General features: G+C 47.7%; 2 protein-coding genes across 4 annotated transcripts; both read left to right on the forward strand.

Moving 5' to 3' along the window:
* Window positions 1-376: 376 nt before the first annotated feature.
* Window positions 377-6,750, forward strand: LOC100823699 (auxin response factor 23). Of its 3 annotated transcripts, none has more exons than XM_010239389.3 (15): window positions 377-686; window positions 793-920; window positions 1,954-2,049; window positions 2,169-2,225; window positions 2,312-2,479; window positions 2,600-2,684; window positions 3,214-3,304; window positions 3,407-3,571; window positions 3,705-3,824; window positions 3,930-4,005; window positions 4,088-4,259; window positions 4,339-5,285; window positions 5,749-5,939; window positions 6,022-6,219; window positions 6,297-6,750. In XM_010239389.3, exons 1-14 carry the CDS (start codon window positions 611-613, stop codon window positions 6,203-6,205), a joined length of 2,556 nt encoding a protein of 851 aa, XP_010237691.1. In that variant the 5' UTR covers window positions 377-610; the 3' UTR covers window positions 6,206-6,219; window positions 6,297-6,750. The 3 variants fall into 3 exon arrangements, with proteins under 3 accessions (XP_010237691.1, XP_010237690.1, XP_014758384.1); XM_010239388.3 differs by having other exon boundaries at window positions 6,300-6,750; XM_014902898.2 differs by having other exon boundaries at window positions 2,315-2,479; window positions 6,300-6,750.
* Window positions 6,751-20,429: 13,679 nt separating this feature from the next.
* LOC112268651 (magnesium-protoporphyrin IX monomethyl ester [oxidative] cyclase, chloroplastic-like) lies at window positions 20,430-23,133 on the forward strand. Its single transcript, XM_024454571.1, has 6 exons — window positions 20,430-20,484; window positions 21,880-22,127; window positions 22,673-22,709; window positions 22,801-22,822; window positions 22,930-23,026; window positions 23,125-23,133. The coding sequence occupies exons 1-6, from the start codon at window positions 20,430-20,432 to the stop codon at window positions 23,131-23,133; spliced, it is 468 nt and encodes a 155-aa protein (XP_024310339.1).
* The last annotated feature ends 1,487 nt before the right edge of the window (window positions 23,134-24,620 follow it).

Consider the following 24,620-nt stretch of genomic DNA (forward strand, 5'->3'; position numbering starts at 1 on the left):
ACTCATCCTTTTCGAATATTTTTTTCCACGGCGACCTCGGCCACGAGCCATGTCTTCCGAGCTCTGACCAGCTCCCAGAACAGCACACCACACCGCACCAAAGAATACTCTCGAGGAGACACACGAGGAACCACGGCAATATCCCACGCTCCAACAGGAATATTTATTGCACCTACCCCTTGCCTGCAGGAGCGAGACAGGCCCAGCCCGGCCCGTCTCCACCCCGCAAACCCAGACCCGGCCCAGGTCCACCCCGGTGAAATAATTGCACCTTGCCGCGCCGGTCTGCTCACCTCCATCTACGGTAATCCCCTAAAAAAAAAAACCCTCCATCTACGGTAACCTCACCTCCTACTTAAAGCTCACACACAAATAGTTCCCCCACCTCCCTCGCGAACTGACGTCGCCTTCTTAAATCCCCCGGTAAAAAAAGGAGAGAGTAGAGGAGAGGAGAAGAGGAGACACTGCGGAGCTGCTGCCGCGAATCGGAGGGGAATTCGACGGCGCGGGGCGAATCCGACCGGAAATTCACGCGATTCGGGCCCGGTTTGTGCGGTGCGGGAGGTGAGCGCGCGCGGGGAGGAGGCGCGGATGTGAAGATCTGGCTGGGATGTCTTGTGCAGCAGCTGCTGCTGCTGCCGCGGCGGGCGGCGGCGAGGGGGACGCGGCGACGGCGGCGGCGCGAGGTTAGTGTTGCGGGGTCGTGTTTCTAGTGTGCGTGTGTCTGGGTTTGGGCCTGGTGGGTTTTGACATGGGTTTTGTACTTTCGGGGGTTGGGCTTTGGGTTCGCAGCCGGCGGAGGAGGAGAAGGGGAGGATGCTCTGTTCTCGGAGCTGTGGAGCGCATGCGCCGGGCCGCTGGTCACGGTGCCGAAGGTCGGGGACAAGGTGTTCTACTTCCCGCAGGGGCACATCGAGCAGGTGAGCGGCAGCTGCCCAATTTGGAGTCTTCTTTTCGCCGCCTTTTCGCTTTAGGGAATTCCATTCTTTTTGGTGTGTTTTCTCGGCCTCCATGAGGTTTCAATTTTGTTTCTTCTGTGATCGGAGCATGGTTTCCCATGGTTTTTGGCTGCTTTTAATGTTTGTCCGCGGCTGTTTTTGTGTTGAGGTGTGAACTTTGTTTTTTTGTGTTTTGGTGGCGGAATCCTCACGTTCTTCCCTTGTCACTTGTCAGTGTAGTGTTCTCGTAAGCATGCTTCCGAAATTTTCGTTTCCCTCCAGTGAAATCATGTTTATGAGCTCTGTTGGTCCAATTCTGGTAATTTTGTTCGATTGCCTGAAACCTAGGGCCTTTGAGGTGCTGTAATTTTAGGGGTTTGGTGCCTGAGGACCGAATCGAAGGGTCTTTAATCTCCGCCTCTAGAAATTTTGAGCTTTGGTGCTACAATTTGGCTGATATGGTAGAGATTCTCGTTTTCTCCCATAATTTCCTAATTTTTAGTTCTATTCAATCCGAGCTACCCTTTCTCCCAAAATTTCCCAATTTTTAGTTGTACAGTGCAATCCGAGCTGCCTTCTCTCTTCCATCGCTGAAAATTCTAAGGTTGCAGTAATTTATCCGTGAAATTTAGCTATTTTGGTACTAGAGCACCAAGCAGTGCTGTGTCCCCTTTGAGTTGTCACTTATTACTTCTTCTCCATGCTTTTTTATTTGGCAGAATTTGAGAATTTTATGCTCATCTGTGACTGCCTCATGCAACCAGTAATTTTGGGTAAATTTGTATCACTTGTTGACATTAATTTGTATCACCTGTTGACATTAATTTCTTTCTCGCTTTCTATAATTGGACGCCTTTTCTGGCTACTGTTTAAACTAAAAAAAAATCCCGGTTCCATATACTAGCTCATTCCCTTTCTATAATCAGTGACTCAGCTCCGATATCCTGTATTCTCGGTTTGATTAGCCATGTATTTTGGGAGCTAACTTTGGAGTATCTGCTCTCGTCAATTTCAGGTGGAGGCATCGACCAACCAAGTGGCTGAGCAGCGGATGCAACTGTACAATCTCCCATGGAAGATCTTGTGCGAGGTCATGAACGTTGAATTAAAGGTACTTATGCCGTCTTGCTTGCCAGCTGTGCGCTATCATTTTCACTCCACCATCTTCCTCTCAAACCGTGAACTATCCTTTTCACTAGTGTGCGTGTTTGATGGTACTTTCATTTGTAGGCCGAGTCAGACACTGATGAGGTCTACGCTCAGCTCACTCTGCTTCCTGAATCAAAGGTAAGGGATTGCCCCTGTTTGACACTACTTCATATGGGCATCTAGGTTTGGCTGCTTAGAAGCTCTATTTGCTGTTATTGTTTTAGCAGCAAGAGGAGAATGCTTCTACCGAGGAGGTGTCTGCTGCGCCATCAGCTGCGCCTGTGAGGCCACGGGTGCACTCCTTCTGCAAGACATTGACTGCCTCAGACACAAGCACGCATGGTGGCTTCTCTGTGCTGCGTCGCCACGCAGATGAGTGTCTCCCTCCATTGGTTAGGCCCGCTAAATCTTTCACTTGATGTAGTTTTCATTGCTTTAGTTCTAGGTCTAGCGATCATAAAAAGGAAGATGCTGCTTCAGTTGTAGTATGATCTTTGCATTGGCTTGATCAGGATATGAGCCGGCAACCTCCGACACAAGAGCTGACAGCAAAGGACCTGCATGGGGCAGAATGGCGCTTCCGTCACATCTTCAGAGGTGATCATTCAGCATCTTCGTAATTATTTCACTATGTCTGGAATGTGTGGCGCTCCTCTTTGTTTACTAACAGCTCCCATGACTGGAAAGCATACTTTATACTGACCTTTTGATTGTACAGTGAAAAACCAGTTGAGTGCATGACTAGCCCTTTACATGTTCTGTTGATCGTAGATTTGTCTCCAATGCACCCTCCCAGTACAATTCCCTATAGCTCATTCCCTTTGGATTGATTAGAGGAATCGATTTGTGTTTCATACAACTCGTGCATTTTGGTCTCTTGGCCAGAGCCTGCATTAGAGAATGTTCACGTACATAACTTCTATTAATTAATTCTGCAGTTGCATGCTCTAGTTCCTTAGGACAAGTAGTTCTCTTGCTTCTAAGTGCCTTGTAAATTTATCGTTGTCCTATATACTCCTATTTATACAGTAAGTTGGCTATCACCCGTGTTTTGATTTTGCCAGCCTAGGATTACAATATTCATTCCTATTTGAATGTCTCAACGACATGTTTGTGCAAAATCCAGGTCAGCCACGCCGACACCTTCTGCAAAGCGGTTGGAGTGTATTCGTCAGTGCAAAACGACTTGTTGCTGGGGATGCCTTCATCTTTCTCAGGTCTGATGTTTAGACATGCTGAGCTATTTGTGCTATTTACTTTGAACTCTTTCTTTTCGTGTGTGTATACCATTTAATAAGTACTCCCCATGATGTGTGCAGAGGTGAGAACGGGGAGCTACGTGTTGGAGTCAGACGTGCAATGAGGCAGCAAACCAATGTTCCGTCTTCAGTAATATCCAGTCACAGTATGCATCTTGGTGTTCTTGCTACAGCATGGCATGCTGTTAACACAGGGACCATGTTTACTGTGTACTATAAACCTAGGTTTGTCATCAGCTCTTTCCATGTTTTAGGCAATAATTCCTGAATGCACTTTAAGAGCAACACTGTTTCCTTCCGGGCTGAGCTTATATAGTGCTTTCAAGATCTTAACAAATTCTTTACATTGCCCTTTCAGGACTAGCCCAGCAGAGTTTGTGGTCCCTTATGATCGTTATATGGAATCGCTCAAACGCAATTACTCTATTGGGATGAGATTTAAGATGAGGTTTGAAGGTGAAGAGGCTCCAGAGCAAAGGTGAGCTGCTTCCTGGTTCAGGTTTTGCTGGATATGTGTTCTACTTCACCATAAATGATATGTCTATCAGAAGCAACTTAAAAACATTCGATGCTTGTACATTAGATTCACTGGGACTATTGTTGGAATGGGGGATTCTGATCCAGCTGGATGGGCTGAATCCAAATGGCGTTCCCTTAAGGTACCACATCCTTCTTTTGCTTTTCATGTGAGCTACATTCGTCCCGCTGAGCTTTGGTCTAATTTGTTTTCATATAAATCAGGTGCGCTGGGATGAAGCTTCTTCAATTCCTCGCCCTGAAAGAGTTTCTCCCTGGCAAATAGAACCTGCTGTAAGCCCTCCTCCAATTAATCCGCTTCCAGTGCCAAGAACCAAAAGGCCTCGCCCGAATGTTATAGCTTCCACAACTGACTCTTCTACTCAAGCAAAAGAAGGTTTGGTCTTGTCATCAATGTGAAACTTTTAGGATAGTTATTGTTTTTGCTAATACATGTGTATGTCCTTTCGATCTAGTTGCTCCCAAAGTGGCAGCGGAGACGCAACAGCATGCTTTACAAAGGGCTTTCCAGACTCAAGAGAATGCAACCCCGAAAACTGGTTTTGGTGATGGCAGCGAATTGGACACTACACAGAAATCTGTCCTGCAGCCCTCAGGGTTTGAACGTGAGAAAAACAACATTCCTACTCAGATAAAACTAGGTTCAAATGGTTGGATGCAGATGAGCAGGCCTGAGAGTTACAGTGAAATGTTATCTGGATTTCAGCCTCCTAAAGATGTACAGAACCAGCAGGGTTTCCGTTCTTTCCCTGAGCAGATCGCTGCAGGTCATTCAAATTTCTGGCACACAGTCAACGCTCACTATCAAGATCAGCAAGGCAGTCACAGCACGTTTCCTGGCTCATGGTCGTTGATGCCTCAGAATACTGGCTTTGGGTTGAACAAACAGAACTATCCAATGATGCAGGAGGTTGCTGGGTTGCCTCAAAGGGCTGCAAATACAAAGTTTGGGAATGGAGGCTATGCTGCACTGCCAGGCCGCGGCTTCGATCAATACTCAACTGGATGGTTTGGCCACATGATGCCAAGTTCCCACATGGATGACACACAGCCGCGCGTGATCAAGCCTCAACCTTTGGTTGTTGGTCATGGTGACATGCAGAAAACGAAAGGCGCTTCATGCAAACTATTTGGGATTCACCTTGACAGCCCAGCGAAATCTGAACCTCTGAAATCTCCGCCAAGTGTTGCATATGATGGGATGCCGCACACTCCAGGGAGTGCTGAATTGTGTAGAATGGATGCAACTGAACCAGAGAAGTGTTATGACCCTTCTAAGACTCCGAAGCCACTCGATGCTCCATATGCAGATTCTGTTCCTGAGAAGCATCTTTCTTGTCAGCAAGCTTCAAGAAATGCGTCAGGCAAATCACGGGGTGGATCAGCTAGAAGCTGCAAGAAGGTGTGTTCTTCTTGCGACTGTTGCCCACATTTTGTCTCACAATCTACCCAATCTGCCAAATGCTCACAAAATCTAGGTTTCGTGTTAAATGCTTTTTGAATGGTTCTCCAAATAATTTTTCCATCGCTGAATGTCTGTTGAGAAAGCTTCTTGAGCAGCTTAAGATATATTTATTTGCAAACATCCAAATTCACAACTTGGACATACTTATGAAACCAGCTAATTCTGTAATCAACCCTTGCATGCATAATTAGAACTCTTTTCTAGCATAAGACTGCAAAGACTCCTCGCTGGGAATTGTGTGGCTGCTTTTACATATATCCCATTAAAAAAATATGACGTTATCTCAGCAAATGTAAAAAAAATATGACGTTATATGCTTGTGAACCTCATGCCCTGTCCACTACTTCCAATGGTTTCCCTTTTGTCCAATGTGATGATTCTTAGAAACTACACGTTTCAGGTTCACAAGCAAGGAATTGCACTTGGCCGGTCTGTAGACCTGACAAAGTTTAATGGCTACATGGAGCTGGTTTCTGAACTGGATGACATGTTTGACTTTAATGGCGATCTGAAGAGTTCTAACAAGGAATGGATGGTTGTCTACACTGACCATGAAGGGGACATGATGCTGGTTGGGGATGATCCCTGGAGGTAAGTAACTGCTGGACGCTTATCATGTGCTTCTAGTGTAATTACGAAATGTTGAGTGCATCTAAATTTCTTCCTTGGACAGTGAATTCTGCAATATAGTTCACAAGATCTTCATCTACACAAGGGAGGAGGTCCAGCGGATGGCTCCAGGAGCCCTGAACTCGCGTTCGGAAGAAAGTCCTGCTAATTCGATGGAAAGGGGCTCGGCTGCGAGAGAAGTGCGAGGCTGCTTATCCGCCTCCTCTCTTAATTCAGAGAACTGCTAATGCCATCTCAGCTGGTAACAATTACTGCTCCCTCAGTGGCTGCACCCCGTAGACACTGGACTGAGCTGTTGTTGATCATCTTGCTTTTTAGCAGGTCTTTTGAAGGGAGACAGAAGTTAATGCACCTGTAGAAGGAATTGCGGTTTGTAGCTGAGAATGCATTTTTATGTACTGGATAAGCCCGAAGTACCTTATCTGTAGATGGAGCTTGTCCTGATGGTCAAGTCGCACCTTTATTTGCTGCAGTTTTGGTTTTTATTTTGGTGAGGCAAGTCCAGCCGCCGGTCCTGCCATATAATGTATGCGTAGAGAAGTAAGCTCAGGCCCCACCCTCTCAGCCCTCAACCCTGTAAATAGCCTATTCCAACCACCTTGCCTAGTCTAATATATTATCTGCCGTAATTGACTCATGTAGCTTGCGTTGTTTAATTATCGCTGTGCTGTTGTGGACCTATGTGGTGGTTTGAACCTGAAGATCCTACTTCCTGCTTGACTGTGGTACTCTTTAAACTAACTGCAATGCAATGAGATGATAATCTGCTTCATTGTTTTTTCCTTACTCCGGTCAGAATGCACATTTTGTGTAACTGATAACTTCACTATAACACATACTGTGTGGAGGTTGTCGGATGCATTTTTAAGTATAACTAAAGCTTGTAATAATCCTCCGTCAAGCAAGCCCTGATGTGGTGCCATTGGGTGAGGGGTACCTTCAGTCTCTCGTTGATGTAGAATTGTGGATTCTTTAGTCGGAAGCAGTAGCAGTGCCATGGGACTGGTCATGGTCCCATGGAGTTTGGTCAGTTGGTGCGCGAACTTAGCGCCTACATCATTCTGTTCACGCATATCAGCACGAGATTCTTTCGCTGGTTGTTGATATGCTGTTTCTCTTCAAGCGAAGAGCACAACAATTTTGGTTTGTTGGTACAACTTTATAAATTTACAGTTCAACATTCATAGCCATCTGTTAAGATCCTATCGCTATGTAGGCAGATGAATCTTAGTTATCAAATCGTGCGATTGTTTTTCGTTTAAACAAATTGAATGATTGTTTTTTTGTAGATCAAAAGGGCCTAGCCCCTGTTCCATTCATCATTATGATAAACGAAACATAGTTGTTCATCTGCCTCAACAGAAAGCGCAGGAGTGAAGAAAGTGCAGGCCTATAGGCCACGAAGTCTCAGAGATCATCTATCCTGTTACAGGATCAAAAGAGTTAAGTTCAACAGCACGGTAAGCCAGAAGAAACGTCAGCTAAAAGGGGTGTTAGTCTGTTATGCTTCAGTCTGCGTTCTCCTACAGCTTCATCGTCTAGATGTCTTGACAGGCGCTCATCGCCAGCATTGAGATCGCCCTCCTTTTAGTTAGCCTGGAAGCAGCCTTGGAATCTTCATAGATTTGCCTTCCAGCTGTTGCAGAATATGTTCCAGGGCGGGCCGTTTTGCGCTTGAGCAGAGCACCTTCCATGACCGAAGGTGTTTTAGGACCATCCGCCAAAGTACCTGCAAAGAAGACCAAGATTTATATCTAAAGAATAAGTCATTCCGAAGTTTCCAAGTAGACCAGAGAATTGCAGCATTAGACATATTGATTACTTCGAATTTCTTATTATCTTTCCAAAGTGAGGTCAAGCATTGTAATGATGTGTCCAAAGTTTTTCCATAGAAAGTATACATCTGCTCCCAAATAAGTTGGGGAACTAAGCAATCAAAAAACAGGTGTTGCACAGATTCAGGGTCACTACAGAATTGACAAGTCAGGTCATTAACATGTTGCCTTTTATTTAAGTTGTCTCTGGTAAGAATCTTATTACGATGGATGAGCCACAGGAAAGTTTTTATTCTGGGGGGAACATGCAGCTTCCAAACAAAAGGGATATCAACCGGGGTAATCCCCTGAAATTAATCCGGGCATAAAGTGACTTTGTAGTGTAAGCTCCTTTATTATCTAACTTCTAGATTAACTGATCAGGTTCAGGTGTAAGTGAAGTGACAAGGTGTAAGTGAAGTGGCAGACACAGTTGCCACCAAATCTTGCCAAAGTTGCATGAGGTGTGGGATAAAGCCTCTCCTAAAGGTGAGTTTGATATCCACACCATCCCAAATTTCAGCAACAGTTTTATTATATTCATTGCAGATATAGTAAATTTCCCAGTATTGAATGGCCAGGCTAGAGCCTCCAATTCATTGATCTTCCCAAAAGTTGATATTTTTTCCATCTCCAATAGGCCACATATATATCACATCTTTGCTGCCTGAGATGCCCATAGAATTCCTCTCCAGAATGGAGAAGCAATGGATTCAGAGCAAGCAAAAATATTGAGAGATGCAGCATCATATTTGAAATCAATGATTTTCCTCCACAGTTTGTGGGAATCAAGGTCATAACGTCTAATCTAGTTGGCCAAGAGACAGATATTAAGATCCTTGAGGCTGGGGATGCCCAAGCCTCCAAAATCTTGTTTCATAGAGACTAATTCCTAGTTTGCAAGGTGGTATTTAACATGACCTTCATAATTATCCCAAAGGCAGTGGACCATCTGAGAGTTAATCTCAGATGGCCCACTGCCTTTTAGCATGAACATCATGAATAATTTCATGTGCTGCCACCACACTTTCCAAAATATATCTACCTTTTAAAAAGGCAGTTTGGTTAGAACTAATAATTCTGTTGGCACAGGGGCTAAGTCTGTTGGTGCAGAATTTGGTGAAGATTTTGATACTGCAGTTAGTGAGAGCAATAGGTCTGTATTTCTTAATACTAGTAGCATCAGCTTCTTTAGTATTAAAGTAATCATAGAGAAATTCAGTCTGTAAAGATGAAGATCATTGTGAAAGAAACAATCAAACATTGCCTTTAGATCCATTTTGATGGTATTTCAAATTTTTTGATAGAACAGGAAAGAGAAACCATAAGGGCCCGGTGCCTCTTCAGCATATGAGTTAAAAACAGCAAGTTTTATTTCATCTTCAGAGATTGGCTGGGTGAGTGAGAGATTTTCCTCTAAAGAGATTTTCAGAAATTGAATGATTGTTAATGTGGACTTTAGAAACAGTTATTTTTGGGTGGTCCTAAAATAGCAAAACCAGATTTTCGTAATTTCTGAATATCACCGAGAAGGTCCTCATGTCATTGCCGCTGCCAGCTATGGACCTTCCTGCATGTAAATTCTGGTTCAGGGCCGATCAAAAAAGGCACCCCATTACAACATTTCTGCCCTATTTCTGCAAAGAAATTAGAACATTTGTACCAACTTACCTAAAACCAGTTTTACGGATAGAAGAAAGAAGCCGGAAAAAACTTTGCCACTTGTGAAGCAGCTTACCTATTCCTCATTTCTTAATTTCTTTTATACCCCACGCTGACATACGGGTTCCACACATCAGGGACAAAAGCCCCCCCCTCTCTCTCTCCCTCTCCCTACACACACCGACCCTGGCGCTCCCTTGCTCGGCGTCGTTGGCCCCCAGCAGCCGCTGCCACCCCTGCTCCTCCGTCGCTACCCACAAGCGCCGCCGCTCCCCTCCCCCTCGCTGCTGCTTCCCTCTTGTTCCACCGCTCACCTCCTTTGTTGCATGGTGGCTGCCCTTCCTCTGCCGTGGCGTCTGCTGGTCGTTAGCGTCACGACGACCTCAAATCCGGGGCGCGGCAGGCTCGATTTTGGCGGCACGACGGGCTCGATTCCGGCCGCTGTAGGCTCGATTGAGGGTCTAGGGCATCTCGTGTGGGCCTGGTGTGGTAGCAAGAGGGCAGTGGCGTAGTGTCGGGTCGCCTACGGAAATGTACGGTCGGGGCAGTTTTATTCCCGCACAACGGCGTAAGTGAGTTTTTACCAAATGGAGTTTTGGTTACCTATATTTGAGTAGAGAGGAAAATTTGAGTGATTACCTAAAAATTATAGAGATAGGTAAGCCGGTGGAGTGATTTTTTTGCATCTATTTGGCACAATAACAGTTTTAACCAATTTGATTAAGCTGCTGGAGATGCTCTTGGCCACATGTGCTCTTTCTTTTTTTATGGGGAAGATATATTAAGGGCCTCTTGGGATCATGGGATTTTTGAAGGAAAAATAGAAGATTACAATCCTAAATAATAATTCCTATAAATGCCATTTGGATCATAGGATTTGCACCAAAGGAATTTCATGGGATAAGAAATTTTCTTTCAAATTTTGGAGGACTCATCTTTGAAACTTTCCTTTGGAAGTTCCAATGCATCTCCTCTCTATCTCTCTCCTCTCTTATTCCGTCTAATCACAAAAACACTATTTTTTTCTATGGAACATTCCAAACACTCTTTTATAATGTCGTTGTTCTCGACAACAATTAGAGTAAGGGGTGCCAATGCTCGATGGCACAAGTGCGGGTATAAAGGTAGGGCGTGTACACCGGCTTTATAGCGAAAGTCGCCGTACACTTGGACAAGTTGACACGTCGATATTTTTGAATAGATTCGGTCGACCCTTCAGGTGCGACTTAATCCTATGTTAGGAATGGCTTCGAAGGGGTTGTTAGCCAAGGGTTTGGATCGAGCAGATCTTCCCAAGACACCTTTTAGCGAGAGATTCGTTGGGGCCGCCTCGTATTTGGACCCAACGCGTCTTTCCAAGTATCGAGGTTAGGATACCCTCGGAACTCTAACCCAACCCCATCTCCTTCGAGCCCGTGCCAACAAGGTTAGCTCGGAGCCTCGAAACTAGAGTCCCCTAGAAGGCTTCCTCGAGGCCGATCGACTTTCAGTCGAGAGCGGCGCGCGAGAGCGAACCTTAGGGGGAGCACTCTAGCCCTCTCCTCTTGAGTTTATTCAAGTGAGAGTGAATGGTACATGCCCCCATGGGGAGGGTATTTATAGCCTAGGGTCCATGACAAAAGACCATGGCTACCCTTGAGGGAGAGAGAAAAGTTGGAGCAAAATGGTAAAAGTGGTTCCTTGGTCCATAACTTTTGTGTGCACAATGAGGGGGAAAGTGAGGGTTGGTCCATGGTCCACCATGGACCAAAAGCCTCATCCCCACAACTTTCTTGCCCCCTACTCTAACTCATCCCACCCTTTGATCATGGCATGAGAGGCTTGACTTGTTGACTTGTCTTCTTTTGCCACGTAGGATTGACTGCGCCACGTGGGCGTCTTGACTCATGCTTAGGAAATGTTGACTTAGTCGTCGCCACGTAGGATTTACGGCCCGGCCCATATAAGGATTTTATTTTACTACAACAGTAGCCCCCTTGAGCATGAGGCTTTGAGAATGCCTTCGGGTCAACCTTCGATGCGAGACTTTTGATCCTTTTTCTTGTTCTTGTATTCATGATGGTGTCTTTGATGGATTCCCTGGCGAGCTTCCTTGTGAGAAACGGAGGTACTTGGTGGTTCCTGCAAAGAACAGGAGCCTTGGAGGCGTTTCGGGGAAATTCCATGCCTACGGCGATTTTCCCTGCGAGAAATCGAGTTCCGAGGGGTATTTTAGCAAAAACCGGTACCCCATGGGCCTCTCTGCGAGAAAACCGGCGTCCGGGAGGACTTTTTTGCAAAAATCAAGGGCCCTGCGGGCCTCCCCGAAAATTCCGAGGTCTTATTGGTAATTTTCCCGAAATCTTGGGCCTTTTTGCAAAGTCTTCGAACCCTGCCTGCTTCGCGAGCTTGCTGGGTTGGCTTTGCGCGCGCGGACGCGAGTTTGGGCCGAAGCTTGGGCCGCCTTCGAGCGCGCCACCCCCCCTTTTTTTGCGGGCCGGCTTTTTGGGCCACTGCTGGGCCGTGGCCCAGCCAGGCCCGATATCGGTTCAGGCGTTAGTAGGGAAATCGGACGGTCTTGAAAGACCGGGCGCCCTAGATCCAAAGGATAGGAACCCTTCTTCCTCCTTTGTACGGGGGAGAAAAAGTGGCCGAGCCACAGCCCCCTTTTCCTCCGTCCTGGACATGGTGACGCCGGCGGGAGGTGACGCCGGTGCTGGTCGTCTGGTCGGGGCGGCCAGAGGAGCCCCCCCCCCCCTCCTTCCTTTTCTTCCCTCCTTTTCCTTTTGCAAATTTGGGACCCTTGTTTTTTCCTTGCTTTGGACAGGGCATACGACTGCGAGGTGTCACCTCGTCATTGGCCCGACTCGGACGCCTAGGAGCTCCGGTGGCCTATAAAATGGCACCCCTGTCCACTGGAGAAGCCTACACCATGCTCGTTTGATTTGTCCGGCGTCGAAGACGAGTTCGGCGGCGCCCGACATCTCTTCGAGAGGTTGGTGTATTGTAGGCGCCCCACAGGGGCATTAGCCACTAGTTAGCAACGATGGAGGTCATGTTGGTTGCCAAGGAACCGCCGAGGAAGCTTCTCGTCATCGAATCTTCGTGAGGGCGCGGGGTGCATCTGAGGCCGCTAGGAGCGAGGTGCCGATCGTGCCTCCAAGTTCTCCCGGGAGACCCTCGTCGTCGGCCGCGTTCTTCCTGCTCCTGTGGAGGTGAGGGCGGCCTTGTGGTATCATTTTTCATGTCTTCTAGGTGCCGCCGATCCTTGCGGGCGCGTGCTCGAACACCTTCGGTGCGTCGTGGCTTGGCATGGGCGCGGGCATGGCCGGGCGCGACGCGGGCGCGCATGCACTGCGGGAGCGGCGATGGCGCACCGAGGGGCTAGCAAGGCGCGGTGTGGGCGTGCGCGGGGCACGGCGCGGCTAGACGGCGTGCGGCGGGGGCGCGGTCTTGGTGCAGCGAGTCGTGGCGCGCGAGAGCGGGTGCGAGCGGGGGCGCTGCGCGGCGATGCGTGCGAATGCGGGCACGAGGGCGCGGCGCGCGCGAACGCAAGCACAAATGCGGCCGCAAGGGGGCGACGCAGCTTGGACTTGGCGCGCAGGGGCATTTCGTTGAATGCGCGGAGGGCACGGGCGGTAGCCTGCCCTGTCGTCCTCCTCCTTTTTTTTTATGTAGATGGGCCGAAGAGGGAGTGGGCCTGCGGCCCTAGGAGCTTCGGCCTCCTCTTTTTTGTTTTTGCGGCGCGGGACGGAGGCTTCGGCCCAAGGAGCTTACCTTCCTTTCCTTTGCCGATTCTTTTCGGAACTTGACCACATTTTGCTAATTCTTGGTGGATCTTTTTGCAGGTGAGATGGCGGGGCCCGATGTCGAGTGTCCGGCCGGTGACCTGTCGAGGGGGTCTTCCAAGGGGTCCGCGGCGCAGCGTGCGGCGAACCGACCGTCGCGGAAGAAGGTCTCCTTCCGCCCTCGTGTTGGTCCTCCCTTGGTCCCGACAGCGCGGTGGACGGCGGAGGTTGGGCACACGACCACCTTCTCCCTTTTTCGATGAGCCCCGAGGATGTTGTCCAGCTGGAGGAGGCGGGATACTTCCCCAAGGGGGACGGTATCCTGCCCGATGGCGAGGAGGTTAGGCTCGACCAGCGGCGGCGTCCGGAATGCATCGTGGCATTCTCGGCTTGGTTCCACGCCGGCCTGTGTGTGTCTGTTCACGCCTTCTTGCTGGAGTTCCTGGAGACGTACGACAACGAGTTGGCCCATCTTCACCCGTCGATGATCGTGAGGTTGAATGTTTTCAGGTGGCTGTGTGAGACGGCGCTTCACGAGGAGCCTTCGATGAAGTTTCTGCTGTTCTACTTTACCGTGGGGGTGAGGGAGTTGCTCACTCCGGACGGCTTTGCTCTGAGCGCCTTTGGTTCGGTGAACCTGAGGCTTCGTTCCGGCTTTGGGGACGACTTCCTGCTCATGCCAGGGAAGAGCGCGGAGAGGTTGTTCGTCAAGTGGGAGTCCCAGTGGTTTGTCCTTCGGGCCTCAAAGACCCGTCTTCGGCACACGGGTGATCTCCCTCGGCACTCTGGGGCCGGAGGCCTCAGGGAGATGTCTCACCCCGGCGATCCTCGGTCGGCCGACCTCTGGAAGGTGGCCAAGATCAAGGAGGTGTCCGCTGAGAGGAGCTTTCGTGACCTCATGGAGGAGATGATGATGGCGGGGCGCTTCATGATGAGGAGCCGTCCGAGGTTTGAGATTGGGGTCCCTCGATCTTTCCGTCCTCCACAACTCGTCACCGCACGTGAGTGGCACTCCTCTCCCCTTCGTGCTTTGATTGTTTTCCCTTGTGAAGCTACTTAACAATTTTGGCTTGTCTTTTTGAGCGACGTTTTCCGAGGAGAGGCGGCGTTGTGGGCCGCGCAGCTGATAGGTCCGTATGGCGGACCGGAGCACCGCGACTACGAGACCAAGATCAGCGAGGGGGGATGCCACAACATCATCGTGAAGTGCTTCGGGAAGATGGTGCCGATGCGACAGGACCCGAAGCTTGGTCGCCTTCTCCGAGTGGGCGATCGCTACTCCCGCTTGGCTACACCGTCGATGTTGGCGGTGGGGTCCAAGTTACGGGACTCTTGTGGGAAGGCGAAGGTGGGAACGGCGGTGCTGGGCTTTGCGGTGCCTGTCACGCCGGTCCTCGAGATACCTCGTTCGTCGAGTGGATGCAAGAGGAAGGCTCCCCCGACTCCTTCTCCTTCTCTTGACTACGCCCCGGCGGATTCGGCGGATCCTATCGTGGGCGAGTCGAGGTCCCCCCTGAGGGTGACCTTGGACCTGCACATGAAGGGAAAGATTGGACTTGAGCAAGTTCTTCCTCCTTCAAGTCACGAGATTGAGGCTTTCACTCGCGAGACGGGGCTTCGGCTTTGGAGCGACTCAGTGGTCGAGTTGTCAACCAGAGCCAGTGGTGTGGGCATCCAGGTGTTCTCCATTGGTCGCGAGCGTCCCGAGGAGGATGCTCCTACCTCGGGTGAGTGCTCTTCTCTTTTGGTCATGTCATTCTTTTTCCGAATGATATTGACATGATCTGCTTGGTTTGTTTTCAGGTGCGAGGGTCGCGGAGCCCGGGGTTCTTGAGGGCGAGCCCCCGACTCGAGTGAGGGATGGAGCACTTCCGACGAACGAGGATGGAGCGAGAGACCCTTTCGTGACACTGGAGCTAGTGAGCATCCGTGACGTATCTCCCTTGGTCCTTCGGGTTAGCTTGTGCTAACTCTCTCCTCTTTCTTGGTGAGGGGTTTGGTCGAGGCCGTGGGTGCCCTTCCTGCCCTCAAGACTTAGGTGGGGGCGCTTTCCGCTGCTTTGGATGTGGAGATGTCCAAGTCTACCCTTGCCTTGAGCGAGTTGGCTTCAGAGAGGGTGCGGCGCGAGGCCGTGAAGGCCGAGCTTTCCCGCGTTTCAGCGGAGCTTGCGGCCGCGGAGACCAGGGCTTGACTTGCTGAGGAGCGTCAGAAGGACAAGATTGCGAGGACCCATCGAGTTGAGGAGGACTTGGTGGTGGCCAACCTTGATAGGGAGCATGCCCGTGCGGAGGCTGCTTCCCTCAACGTGGAGTTGGCGGCAGCGGGTGACGGCCCGATGCTTACTCCTCGTGCTCGCCCTCCTCCGAATCGTGTCTCGAGGTGGTTTCGCTTTTACTTGCTCAGGCCACCGAGATTCGGGAGACGATGATTTGCTTGAGGAGTGTTCCCTAGCCGGATCTTCCTCCGTGTCGTACGGTGGATGAGGCGAGCAGGGTGCTTACTTCCCAGGTGGAGCTCATTGAGCCTAGTGTGAAGAAGTGCCTCCTAAGTACGGGTGCCCGACTTGTTTCGTCGGCGCTTGCGGCAGTCCTGGATGGCGATGCCGGGATGAGCGGACTTGAGGGTGAGATGTCTCACGGGGCGAAGAAGTTTCTGGTGGACCAGGGTGCTCCTCTTCGCGCTCAGGCTCGACGCTTCGTGCGTTTCCTTGAGCCTGCTCTTCAGGAGGGTGACGGTGAGGTGTGAGCCTCGTCACCCTCGGAGGTGGTGATGTACCTCAGCTGCTTACTTATGCGATGTTGCATATCTCCACTTGACTCAGCCTCATGGCTAGCATGTTTAGGCTCTTACTCATAGAGATTGTAAGGCAGCTTTTTTTGTTGTGTTTCATGCTTCACTATGTAGTCAACATTATCGGAAATGTTAACTTAGCTCAGCATGTATTTCTCATGTTTCACCATGTAGTCGACATTATCGGAAATGTTAACTTGGCTCAACATGTGTTTCTTGGAGTACTATATTTCCTTCTTGTGAAGTACTATATTTTCTCAGTTTATATAGCTCGCGATCGTTCGCTATGATTGCACTTTTGTGTTATCAATTGCTGTCGCCGTTGGGATACGACTCGGCTTTGGCGCCTTAGGCCATGGTTACGAGCCATGGGTCCTAGTACCCTTGTGAGGGTCGCTATCGATATGCCGGTAGTGATCCGGACATTTCGACCTGCCGTTCGGGAAATTTCATGCGGAATTTTCCCTCTTCGGACTTCAGGAAGCTATGCTTTCCCGCGATTATTATGGATCCTTAAACCGGTTACTATCATGCAGGCCCGTGCGCGACGTCTCGCATACGGCGAGCACGGTTCTCCGAGATAAGTAAGCTCATGCATAACTCGCTATTTTACGGTTTCCCTTAAATGCGTTTTAAGGAGCTTCCGGTCCTCGAGGGACTTGGTTCTACTTGGTGGATGGCCTCGAGGTACGCTAGGATCCACCAAGGAACAAGTCGCTAGTAGCGACCTATGTCCGTGGACATATTTAGAGGATGCTCGGGCCAACGGAGGCCTTTCCGCGTTCCTCGGTGAGCGGCACAGGGGCAGCGGCTCTTTTACGACGATGAGTCGTGTGAGTGTCTCGTGCCACTCTTAATTTTTCCTCAAAGACTTGCTTTATTGATCATTGCTTCCTTGTCTTGAGGTATGGCCCGATGGGCACTTACAAGCCTTATGTAGACGTGACCTCGTTGGCGCTTACGATCTCTCGAAATTTCGTAGGGAAAAGGCCGGTTGGGCACTGATAGTCTCCTTTTGGGAGCGGCAAGGATTGCCCTTGAAGGTCCTCCTCAGGCGTAGAAACGCCGGAGCTTGTCGCCGTTCCAGGCATAGACAAGGTTTTGCCCTTTCATATTCTCGAGGTGGTATGCGCCATTTTCCAATACTGCGGCGATGCGGTATGGTTCTTCTCATTTAGGGTCGAGTTTGCGCTAGAACTTTAGGTCGACATTCTTTTTCAGCATGAGATCTCCTTGGGAGAAGGAGTATTTTTTACATCTCTTAATTTTGATTTGAATAATATCCAGGATATATTTAGCTCTAACAGGTTCACACCAAATCTCTCTAAGCTTAGGAACAAAACCAGCTTGCTTGAGCCAAGATAATTTAAATTTAAAACCAGGATTTTTCCTACTCTAAGCCCCATCAGAAGTGAGAAGAAGGACATTATGGTCAGAAAATGATCTAGGGAGCTTTCTAACAGAAACAAGAGGGAAAATGTCTTCCCAATTATCAGACATAAGAACTCTATCAAGCTTGACCAAGGTAGGAGGGTCTTGACCATTGGTCCAGGTGAATTTTCCCCCAGAAAGGGCAATTTCCCTCAGAGTAAAAGCATGAATTATAGCATTAAAGTCATCAATAAAGTGTGAATGATAGTAATTTTGATTTTTCTCCTCAGGGCCCCTAATAATATTGAAATCACCCCCAATAATAAAAGGCACATCTTGCCCAGAAAGGAAGTCAACCATCTCCAAAAGAAAATCATCTTTAAATTCATCATGTGCAGAACCATACAGAGACATGAGGTTCCATTTAATCTTCAATTGTTTGTCCCATAAACAAACCAACACAACATATTTGACAACCTTAGACATATGAACTTCAAAGGAATCTTTTTTAACACCCACAAGGATACCACCAGATTTCCCTTCAGAAGGAAGCCAAGTCCAAAAGAAGACATCAAGGGGATCAAACTTTCTCAAATAAGCAGCAGAAATAACAGGTTTTTTGGTTTCTTGCAGGCAAATAAAATCAAGAGAATGCTCCCAAATTATCTCTCTAACACAGGTTCCCATTCCTTTCTTCCCACCCCCCCTACAGTTCCCGAAAAGACCACTAATCATGATATTTTAATACCCCCCGTCCTCCTAGTAATTCTCCCAGACCCAGGCTGAGAAGAATTCCTAGGAACAACAGGCCCCCCACTGGGCGGCCCAATCGCACCAACTGAATTCAGTCGTGATTGATGTTTTTTAGACTTCCTAGATTGGACCAAAATGAAGTCATCACCAGGAATCTCAGGTGGATCTTCCACCTCTTCCAAAATAGAAGAGCCAGAATGAACAAGAGAAAGAGGGACATCAGAAGGGACAGTAATAGAGGGAACATGAATATGTGTTTTGAGAGAATCTCTCGCAGTTTCAAGTTCACGTAAGATATTAACACAAGCAAAATTGTCATCTAAAATAAGAGCCCCCATCGCATGTGTCCGAGAAATAATAGCATCATCCTCCAACACAGAAAAGGAATTAGTAGGGGCACACATACCTTCAAGGTTCTTCTTTTGTAGCAGTGTAGTAGCCTTCTGGAGGATAGGAGCCTGTGCCTTCTTGGATAGCCTATCACTGAAGCGCACAGGAGCAGCTGCCTTCTTCGCCTTTGGCTTAGTCAGAGGAATAGGGATCACATGAGATGGTTGAGAATCTTGAGTTAAAGAACCACCATCATCAGAGTAACACACAGGGTCCTCTAGAACAGGAGAAGCATCAACAGATCCACGGCCCAATCTCTTCAGGTGATAAGGAGACGCACAGTTCCAATCCACACCAGGGCACAGAGCTTTAATCATGCCTTCAACATCCTTTGGGACATGAAACAACTGGGCAGGTAGTTCAAGCTGAGAGTGTTTAAGCCAAGGTGACAATCCCACATTCACAAGAACATCCAGAGACACAGTTTCAGGGATAGCATTCATCATAGGCAACATATGTGCAGTGAAGGCCAGAGCTGATTCAGCTTCCTCATACATAGATTCAACAAGTAAGCCACCATACATATCATCACTATCCTCTTCTTCCTCATCAGCAAGGGGGACTTCCTGCACAGCTTTCTTACCACCTCCATAGCCACCACCATCTCCCAATGTCTTAGCAGGAGCAGACTTAGATGAAATGTCATTACCACGATGTCTCTTGGGTGTATGCATAAGATCAGAGTCATGTTCTTCAGAAGGGATCTCAATAGCAGTCTCTTTCTTACTAGGGCCAACCACAATAGATTCACATTCATAAAATAAATCATACAACAGTGTGCCCAAGTAACCCTCAACAGAAGCTGGAATGCTATGAGCATCAACACAACCCAACTTGATGCGAACATACTCAGATTTAGATAAGGTTGCAACATCAATATCCAAAGTAACTCCAAATAGAGAGCCCACATAAGCAACCACCGCCTCAGAGCGCATGTCCCCAGGAATGTTACTAACCTTCAAACAGGCTTGGTGCATCTCCCCTTTAGCACCCACCGAAGGAGTCCAAGGATTAACATCAATTTTTGCTCTAGTATTTTTGAGCTCAAAGCCCTTGAAGAGAGATAGTTCGGCAACCTTCTTGGCATTAGGAAAGCGCATGACAAATTTACCAGGACCAATAGGACGAGCAGAACATCGCCAAGTACCAGCAAAAACAGGGTTAAAAGCATCCTCAATCTGGCGAGCAGAGGCAACACCTTGAACAACAGTAATCACAACTGAAGAGTTCTTGTCCTTAAGAGATTTCTCAGAAGGAATCGGCGGAATGAAGAAGAAACCTTGCCCTTTGGCTTGAAAACCACACATAGGAGCAGAATAATCCTCGTAAAACTTCATTGAACACTCACGCACAGCATGTCCCAGAAGCCCACACTTGCCACAAGGCCCCTTCAAATTCGGTACCTGAGCTCCACAAGGAGGGGATGCGTCCTCACGAGGGTGCTTGCGCGGAGAAGCCGTCGGTCGGGCTGGTTGCTGCTGTTCTCCAGCAACACCAGCAGCAACCACCTCGATGCGGCCCACGGGAACCGTCTCGGTCGCCGTCGTAGCCGCCCCCGTCGGCGCCAGCCACTGATTCGTTCCCGAGGACTCCTCGGTAGTAGTAGCCAAGGCCGCGTCATCCCATCTGGAATTCCGAGCACCCTGACCACGGATCTCTTGATCCGGGCCACAAATCTGGGGATCCAGGGCACGGGCCTGGCCCTGCTCATGGATCTGAGCTGCCCGATCCTGATCACGATTCCAAACCAAGCCACGACCCCTGGCCTTGACCGCGGCCGCGACCTGCCCCAAAGCCCTCACGCCACTGTCCATAACCCCCCCGCGCCGCCACCATGATGTTACGCACACACGGTGGTTTCACCTGTGCAAATGTCCGACGGTCACCACTAGCCGTTCCCCGCCATGCTCCCGTCGGCGCTCCCACCCGCACAGGTGGTGAGGAAGGGCGGCGCCAAAAGTGAGCGAAGAGCGACTCCAAGGAAAGTGCGAGGAGTGGAGAGGGGAAGTTGGACAACCCGCAGGATGTGGAGGGGATATCACACCGAGAAACCGTCGATCGATCGCCACGCGTCTGAGAATGGTGTGTGGAACGTGGCGAAACCCTAGCTCCAGACGCTACCTAGTTTGACCGCACCACAGGAGGCACGCCGAGAATGGAACAGCCACGCACAGGGACGGGTGCGGGAATGATACGTACTGACGTGTGAAGAGCCGAAACCGCTGAGATCCTTGCCGGTGACGAGAGCGATCGCGCCGGAGTCGCCATCTTCTCCTCTCCAGTACTGCAATCTATAAAGGACATCTTCTCTATGGCAGTTAGTAATCAGTCCTGGGATGTCACTTGTGAAGTTGGAGTATCTCTATCAGACTATTACTTCCAGTGAGCTTACCCCCTAAATTTTGCTTCAGCTTTTGCAAATCACATTTAGTAATCCTTATGCAGCCCATCTCTTCATTAGTTCATTATGTTTATAATAATAAGTTGTCACAAAGAAGAAATATATGAATCATAGCATCTTAGGATGAAAACTTTTATCTGCTGCCTATCATTGGTTCTGTCATGTTGTAGTTCTGCAGTGAATGCTTAAGGAGGACAAAGTTTATCGGGAGTCAGGTATGCATATCTTTTTGAACTATCTTATCTTCGTGGTACGTTTTTTACAAGTCAATTGGGTGTACATGCTGAGTTCTTTTTTAATCCTCTAAGAGTGTTCCAGGAGATCCAAGGACCAATTTTCCCCATTATCAGATCATGTCTCATGCAGATATTTTTTGGAGTTACTTTGCTTTATTTTCTTTTGATGGAAACTGTTCCAATGAATCAATGTTTCTCTGGTATCATTACTTCAAACTAATCTTTGTAATATGTGATGCATCCGAATTATGAAAATCAAATTGTGATTTTCTTTACAAAATTGTGAGATAAAAGAGACTTAGTTCCCCGGTGTGTGATATAAAAATGCTTGGCAAGTACAACTAATAATTGTTTTAACCCACATATCTCTTAGACTTGCTGTATTTTGTGAAGCGGCAACACAATATTGGGCTTCTTGTTTCCATGGCGATTGGTGAGGCAACAGTTCAAGAAAAACTTGAGTGAAACAGATCCAGATGACATACAGAAAATGAAGGATGAGTAAGTTACTGCTCTGAGCACAACTTCCTTTTTTCGCCGTCTTACCTTTTCATTCAGTTTCTTTGCTGAACCTTTTTATTCTGACCACGACATATATCCTGAAATTGTTTTGCTGTGCAGTGTGGCAAGGAGCCTTCTCATCACATTATTTATGTCCGAGAAGATGACAAGTCGCAAATTCTCCGGTTAACAAAATTAGAGCTAGACTTCACGAAGGCTACAAGGCCAAGTTCATCTTCTACGCCACCTACCTGTCAGAGAAGATCGGGTACTGGAGGTACACCACTATCTTCAGGCACCTCAAGGCGAACCCAGAGTATCAGGTGTACCCCATCTTCAAGTACTTCGGGAACTGGTGCCCGGACAAGAACCGGCACAGGGATTTCTTCGCACTGCTCAAGGCACAGCCGCAGTTCCTCAATGACTGGAAGGCCAAGCTCTGGTCATGCTTCTTCTGCCTCTCGGTAATCCCAAGCTAACCCATGTATTTTTTCGGCATGAGCCTTGACATGCCCCTCTTCTAACAGCTGAGTGTATATCGGACATTTCGCTGGTGTATGTGACCATGTACCTGAATGACTGCCAACGTAGTGCATTCTATGAAGGAATTGGTAGTTAATGTTTTTGTGCTATAGAGATGATGCCATTGTTGTCTAGGGAATATGTACGTCATCTCAAGTTTTGTTTTCAGCTAATACAATGGTGGAACCTTAGCTTCCATTAGTTTTATCCCTGCATTTCTTTACCTATGACATCAGGAAGCAAATTATTTAAAATACTAATTCTGGTTCATGACCTAAGAAGTTCATCTTGGAGTGGCTTATCTTGAACTATCAATCTGAACTTGTTATTGGAAAAACATAGCTGCTTTTTTCGTGGGTCAAAATTGTTATACAACAACAGTGATTGTCGGTCATACAACCAGAATGATGGTAGAAACTCCTGGAAATTCTTTGAATCTACAACGGCAGCTCTTATGGTAGGTGTTTATCTGTATTGTAAAATTCAGATTCTACTTGTGGTAAATGTTGGTTCATCAGGTGATGGTAGGTTATTACTTATTAGTGTTAATTACTAAGTGCACCTGCTTACAATACTTTTACCAGCTTACCATCTCAATGATATTCTAGCATGCAGGAGACATAAGCCACACATACAGGTATCAAGTACCAATATTTTTTTAAAGGAAGTATCAATACTCTTAATAGGATTTCTCTTACTGGAAATACGGCATAAACTTTGCACCTATTGGCTTTCCTTATGTAGGCTATTTGCATCTGGCCTTAATGGTGCAGTCCACATGTGGGGCAAGCGGCTAAGTAAGACACATAGTCGTGAGCTTAGAGCACTTCTGGACAATCGGGTATGCTGATTCTCTTGTAAGTATATGTCATTTTATAACAGTTACTTTTCCGAATTCTCATGTTAACTACATGATGTTGTATAACCATTAATCTGCAGGTTTCTTAGTGTTCTCCTCTTATACACCTACCTATGTAGTGAATAGATGATATATGCAGCCAAATTGTAATCATCTTCATTTGAGCAAAAACTTCCAAGATATGTAGTTCTGAATATATGGTGTAATCAAATTCAAGTTGCTAACAATACATAAAACAAATTACCGTATGATATTCTTCGTGACATCTTTCAAGTTATACATGCTATGTACAAATGAACTTTGGTCGTGTTGATTATGTATGTGCTGCTATCTTAGCTAAATCTTGGCCCCTCATGGGATTCTTACTTAAATCATTTTACTCATAAGAGCTGAAAAAGTACAGGAACGAAATCTTGCTCCAACTTGTTATTCCATTGTGCAAGACTGGATCAGGAAAACAGATGACAATCTAAACTTGTTTGGGTTTACCAAATTTTTGCACGGTGTCACAAGATGTGTCTGCATTGGCATAGCCATAGGGGTGCCAGGGTGGTCCATGGACCACCCTGGGATTTTGGTACAACTCAATATACTGCTGCAATTTCGGTCCAAAAAACAAAAGGCCAAAAGAAAAATCCAATACCAAAATGGGCTGACGAAGGCAGAAGCGGGCCCAACTGATGTGTTGTATCGCTGATCGATTGAAGATCGAGCAGATGCCGCTCCGCCTTCCTCTCGTCCTGAGTATGTTGACATGTTGATCCCTTGCCAGCTACTTTTCATCAGCTTCTGTATGCAAATTTTATATTAACTATGAATTTGTTATGTTTGCAAGACCCCAATTATATGTGCTTTTATCTTCCATTTCATGGATGAACGGTTAGTGCACACATGTCTTGTCTTCCATTTCATGCATTCAATTATTTCAATTGACAGAATTATCGGCTCTTTTATTTGATCTTCCGTGCGCAGGTGTTGAAACAATCAGGTCAGAATTCGCTACAACCAAAAACTTTCTCTGCTGCAGGTTGCGAACATAGACAGGCAAATACTTAGTATGTTGTTGTGAAACTATTTTGGGTAGATGCCAAGGAGATGTATATAAGCCAGAAACCAACTATCACCGTCTTACCCTATAAGCATGTATTTCGGGACAAATTGTGCAGTAGTTCTGCCACTTTTTCTGCCACACCAAAGGCTTCTGTTCCCTGCGCCTATATATAGGGAAACATCTAATCAAGCCTTGCTCTTCTTATCCATAATAGCTTTCGTTCTGCATCGTCAGCCAAATATGTTTCATTTGTCGTCGCTGTGCAGGTTATATAAAATATCTCTGTTTTCTGTTCATGCTCACTCCGTAAGTAATATAAACGACAGCTGTTATGTTGTTGCAGAGATTGGTCACTGTACAACTTTACTTTACAGCACCACACTTCAGCTTACCTCGACCTACTGATACAAGCCAGATAGCGTTATTTACACACAGGTTGATGTACTGATAAAACCTGGATAGATTCATTTACGCACAGGTGGCGCGCCAGGCGCCCCCCAGCATCTAGTGCAGTAGAAACAGCAC

This window comes from Brachypodium distachyon, chromosome 4, assembly GCF_000005505.3.
Source record: "Brachypodium distachyon strain Bd21 chromosome 4, Brachypodium_distachyon_v3.0, whole genome shotgun sequence".
In the NCBI taxonomy this organism is placed as follows: Eukaryota; Viridiplantae; Streptophyta; class Magnoliopsida; order Poales; family Poaceae; genus Brachypodium; species Brachypodium distachyon.